Here is a 5716-nt window from a genome sequence, read left to right as displayed (position 1 = left end):
CTTGCATAGCGAGTGCCGCCAATACCATAGGAGCGTTGACACTAAATGGCACTTCTGTATTAAGTTGCCCTGCTGTCCTCTAAAGAGTCATTTTGAAAAACGGTTGACCGTTTTTCAACTACTTGGGTGAGGGCAGCTTCACGAAAATAGCTCGTCGTATGTTAAAGAAGATAGGGTTTCAATTGTGAGCTATAAAGGCACCAGAGATTTCTCCTACAGAAGGAAAGTGTGTTTCCTGCTTGGACACCTGAATTTTCAACCCATCTTTTTTTTTTCCTTTTCTTTCTTTTTTGCAACCCGTCCGTTCTATCTTTGCAGCCTCAGTTCCTACCATAGTGCCTGTCACGGAGCAGCTAATCGATACAGTGACGCGTGTAAGCTATTTGAAACCGCTTCCTGCGCACTGGAACTCCCCGCCAAGTCTCCAGGGACCGCTGGAGGCAGTCCCGATTAAAACACTAGGTTTCAACAACACAAGGAGGGTTCGCAGGGTCCCCGGACTACCCACCAAGGGTCGGCTCTGCTTTGAAACGCAGCTGCAGGAGTCCGAGGAGCGCCGCGATGCCCCAGTTATCCAGGCCATTCCTACCCCAGCCAAAGCCGGCGGGCTGCGTGTACCTAACCTTGCGCTAGGCGCAGGCTGCAGTCTATCCAACCCGCGCGCGGTCCTCCGCGATCCCAGCCTCCCTTGCGCCAAGGACACGTCCGGCGGCTTCGCGGGGCCTGTCTACGCCACCGCGGCGCCTTTCTATGATCCGCTGCCGCTTTCCGAGCGAGTGTGATGGCGGCCGGCGTCGAGTTGGCAGGAGTAGCCCACGGAACTGGGGAAACTCACTAGAGCTGAGGAAGAAGTGGCCCAATCTGGACGGTGGGAATGAGCAGAAGGCTCTCCGTGGGTGACTGTGTCACTCGAGGCGGGACCCTGGTAAAATTCCAGGCCAGGCCTCTGCGTTTCTAGGCAGAACCTGGAGCCGGCCTTGCTTGAGAACCCCGCTTTGTGTTGTCATATCCTGTCTCGCGAAGGCAGGCGTTCAAGGATACTTGGTCAGATCGTCCGACGGCGCTAAACTTTTTTTTTTTTTTTTTTTTTTTCCCGAGCGGACCAGGTCGTTCTCTAAACTTGCTGCGATGTCGTCCTGGCTTGGGGGCCTCGGCTCCGGATTGGGCCAGTCTCTGGGTCATGTCGGGGGCAGCCTGGCTTCCCTCACTGGCCAGATTTCAAACTTTACAAAGGATATGCTGATGGAGGGCACGGAGGAAGTGGAAGGTAACAGCTGGAGCGAGGGAAGGGAGGGCTTTTCTAAGACCCTGGGAACGTCCGTTTGGTCCCTACTTCCATCAGTCAGGAGACGCGGACAGGTCGCAAAGGAATGCTGCTCCTCCCTTTTTTCTTCACACACCTCTTGCCTCTTCTCAACAGATTTTCTATGATGAAAGGCCACTGGAGGCCAGGGGAAGACTCCTGGTTCTCCTTTAAATATTCTGGATATTTCAAAGTACAGCAGAGTGAAACTGCTCCTACGTTAAGTCGAATTTATTTTTGTTTGGTTTATCCACGCCCACCACTTTGCCCTCAGTTTGGGGTCTGATCTCATTCTTACTTTCCTGTATTCTGACACAGTTGAAAGAATTGTATATTTGTTCTATTTTTGTAACAGTTGAAATAACTCATAATTTAAACATTTGGTGAGTTTTGCTCTTTTCTGTCTTGAGTATGTTATGAAACACGTCCATGTTTTTCCATTTAATTATTTTATACTTTTCCTTATTGTGATGATACATTGTAGCGTTCCAGCTGAGAATGTATTTTTGTGTATAGTCTCTCATTTCGTCCGTATTTCGACAGTAGAATAGGGAAGACAACCCTATTATTTAGGTACCCTTAGCAATCTTCACTCATTTTTGAAGTCCTCAATCTTGTTAGTAAAACAAGATTGAGTCACACACAATAGTGACCCAGAGTTACATGGTAATCAATGGCTACATTAATTACTATCCATTAATTACTATTTTGATTTCTTGGCATTTCAGTAAGCAATATTTGGATCGAAACAGTTTTTAAGTTTCAATCTAAGTCTGCTCCAGGGAGATAATGGACTGTTCTTTTGGGTGAGAGCTGCTGCTTTGACAATTGTATTTCTTATAAATAAATTTAATAAATTAGTATTCTGGCTTAGTTTTGTTTAATTGCTTATTTAACAGATCCTTCATATTTGTTTGGTTGAAATCGGGAAAGATGGTTTGTTAGAAAGATAATGCTTATGTTTTGAGTTTCTGTGGGGTCTGTTTAGATGGAAGGAAGAATAGACTGGGGAGCTAGCGAAATCCACTTTACCGCTTGAGGTTCCCCATGCCATAAAGGTGCATCAGTGAGACGGGTTTGGGTATAGAAATGAAAGGGCGTCTTTATGTGTTGGGGAAAGCATGGGACCCTGAGGGCAGTCAGAAGCACAGAAAGGCTGGATAACTATGGGAAATGACTAGTCGCTCCTTATATCTTAGATAGGGGAAAACGGTTGGCTGTTCCTTTGACCCTAAGCCAGAGAATGTGCATCCCTCAACCTGGATGTCTTCCAGGTTTAAGGTGGTATTCATTTTGTTCTCCTGCCAAATGTGCTGTTTTCTCAATCTTAATGGCTTCACTCTCAGTTTCCTAAACTGTAACTCTTCATGTCTTTGTTTTATGTCTTTTTTCATCTCCTACTTCCAGTTGGTCATGAAATCTTGTTTATCCTATGCCAGAATTGTCCTTTCCTTTATTACTCCTTATTCTTTCGATCCCTGTAATCTTTCCCAGGAACTATTCGTCTTTCATGTCCTGTCACCCATTTCTCCCTACTCCAGTCCATTTTCAATTGTATTGTCAGTTACTTTTTAAAAACAAACCTGCTTAAAAATTTCTTGACCCTGTTACAGAACAAAATCCAAACCTCTCAGTTTTGGATGGAATCTCACTCTGTTGCGTAGGCTGGATGCAGTGGCGTGATCTTGGCTCACTGCAACCTTCGCCTTCCGGGTTCAAGCAATTCTCCTGCCTCAGCCTCCCAAGTAGCTGAGATTACAGGCGTGTGCCACCACACCCAGCTAATTTTTGTATTTTTAGTAGAGATGAGGTTTCACCATGCTGGCCAGGCTCGTCTTGAACTCCTGAGACCTCAGGTGATCCTCCCGCCTCGGTCTCCCAGAGTGCTGGGATTACAGGTGTGAGCCACTGCGACTGACCTTCAGTGTACCTCTTCTAGTTGCCATACCAGTTGCTGTACATGTGCACATACATAGGCTTGCTTATACGCACAGCTTCTGTCATGTGGGATTTTGTCAGGCACCTACACAACTTCAAGCCTCTATATGGAAAGCCCTTTCTTCTCTGTTCCCTCCTTCACCCAGAAAACAATTTTCCTGTACAGCCCTGCTGACATGTCAGGTACTTAAGTATTTGGTGAACCATTCTGACTCCCACACAGGTTGAGTTGTTGAGTTGAATTTGGTGATCTGTGTTCTAACAGAACTTTGTGGATCTCTTCCTGACAGCACTCAACTTAATATGTTGAGTTATAGTTTATCTGTTTTCCTGATGCCCAGGGTGGGGACTAAATTTTTCTGCTCCTTATATTCCCAAATATGTGGCACCTTCCTTTTGGCACATAGTAGATGCTTATTAAAAATGGCACAAGTGGGTGATGAGAAATCTGCAAAGTTGCTTAATGCCTTTATTCTTTTCCCTTTGTATTTCAGTCAGACTTGCTTAACACCTAATTTATTGATTTTGTAAATTTTTAAAAATAGGAGTCTGGCCAGGTGTGGTGATTCACACCTGTAATCTCAGCTCTTTGGTAGGCCCAAGTGGGAGGATAGCTTAAAGCCAGGAGTTGGGGACCAGCCTGGGCAACAGGGAGATCTCATCTCTACAAAAAGTTTTTAGCTGGGCATGGTGGTATGTGCCTATAGTCTCACCTACTTGGGAGGTGAGATGGGAGGTTTGCTTGAGCGCAGGAGTTCAAGGCTCCAGTGAGCTGTGATTGCACCACTGAACTCCAGCCTGGGTGACAGAGACGACCCTGTCTCAAATAAAGGGAAAGGAGGGTCAGGCTACAGTTCTTTTATTCATTCAACAAGTATTTATTAGTGTTTACCCTGTGTCAGTAATGCAAAATAAAACAGTTCCAAAATAGCACTATGGGGACAACTTGAAAGCCATCCATATTTGTAATATCAGAAGGTTGCAGTTTTACCTAACACTACTGATTTATTCAAGGTTAGGAGCTTGGGCTTTTAAGTCAGAGAGACATGGGTTGAAATTCTGCTTTTGTGCATTACAAGTTGTGGGATTTTGGACAAATTATTATAAATGAACCTCCAAAAAGCACAATTTCCTTATCTTTTAAACAGGGGTAATCATATCTATTGTGAGGTTAAGAGTATTAAATGAAATCATGAGTGCAAAATGACTGGAATTGTGCCTAGCAAATCGTAAACATTAATGAAGGGTAAATGTCATATTTGCCCTCATTGACAAAGTCAGAATATTTTTGTCTGCATAATATCTCCCCTTTATACTTAAAAGACCAAGTTTTCTTGGGGGGGGGAGGTATGAAGTTTGCATCAACTTGTTAAATCCCTCTTTAAAATAGTTGCTGCTTTTAGCAATTACCTTCCTAAACAAATTAGATTATACCTTGTCCTCTTCGGCGTAGCAATTAAACAGTCCTTTCATAGTTTCAAGCAAGACATACAACCAACCGCAGATGTAACCCTCCCTGGTGATTTTCTAAACAAGCGTGTTTGTCACTGTAATTATTGCATGCTTCTTTTGATTTAAACCAAGCTTGTCCAACCTGTGGTCTGCAGGCCACATGTGGCCTAGGATGGGTTTTGAATGAGACCCAACACAAATTCATAAACTTGCTTAAAATATTATGAGTTTTGGCCGGGTGCGGTGGCTTAAGCCTGTGATCCCAGCACTTTGGGAGGCTGAGACAGGCAGATCACGAGGTCAGGAGATCGAGACCATCCTGGCTAACACGGTGAAACCCAGTCTTTACGAAAAAATACAAAAAACTAGCCAGGTGAGGTGGCGGGCATCTGTAGTCCCAGCTACTCGGGAGGCTGAGGCAGGAGAATGGCGTAAACCCGGGAGGCGGAGCTTGCAGTGAGCTGAGATCCAGCCACTGCACTCCAGCCTGGGCAACAGAGAGAGACTCCGTCCCCAAAAAAAAATATATGAGTTTTTCTGGCTGGGTGCGGTGACTCACACTTGTAATCCCAGCACTTTGGGAGGCCGAGGAGGACCTCAGGATCACCTGAGGTCAGGAGTTTAAGGCCAGCCTGGCCAACATGGTGAAACCTCGTCTCTTTAGTAAAAGATACAAAAATTAACTGGGCGTGGTGGCGCAGGCCTATAGTCCCAGCTACTGGGGAGGCTGGGTTGGGAGAATCACTTGAACCCAGGAGGTGGAGGTTACAGTGAGCTGGGATTGTGCCACTACACTCCAGCCTGGGCGACAGAGGGAGACTCTGTCTCAAAAAAAAAAAACAAAAGAGTTTTTTTTTGCGTTTTTTTTTTTTTTTTTAAAGCTCATTAGCGATTGTTAGCGTTAGTGTATTTTATGTATGGCCCAAGACAGTTCTTCCAGTATGGCCCAGGGAAGCCAAAAAATTGGAAACTCCTAATAAACTGTAGTCCAGAGAAGTTATTTTTTTTTTTTTTTTTTTTTTT

General features: G+C 44.9%; 1 protein-coding gene across 1 annotated transcript in view; it reads left to right on the top strand.

Annotated features, from left to right (window-relative positions):
• Positions 1–277: 277 nt before the first annotated feature.
• TRIP11 (thyroid hormone receptor interactor 11) overlaps positions 278–5716 on the top strand; it is a 73477-nt gene continuing 68038 nt past the window's right edge. Inside the window, 1 exon segment of the mRNA XM_017857863.1 lies at positions 278–1267. Coding sequence (XP_017713352.1) covers positions 1129–1267 — 139 coding nt within the window. The 5' untranslated portion in view covers positions 278–1128.

This window comes from Rhinopithecus bieti, unplaced genomic scaffold (assembly GCF_001698545.2).
Source record: "Rhinopithecus bieti isolate Rb0 unplaced genomic scaffold, ASM169854v2 scaffold_41913, whole genome shotgun sequence".
Classification (NCBI taxonomy): domain Eukaryota; kingdom Metazoa; phylum Chordata; class Mammalia; order Primates; family Cercopithecidae; genus Rhinopithecus; species Rhinopithecus bieti.
This window is presented reverse-complemented; position numbering and strand designations above follow the sequence as displayed.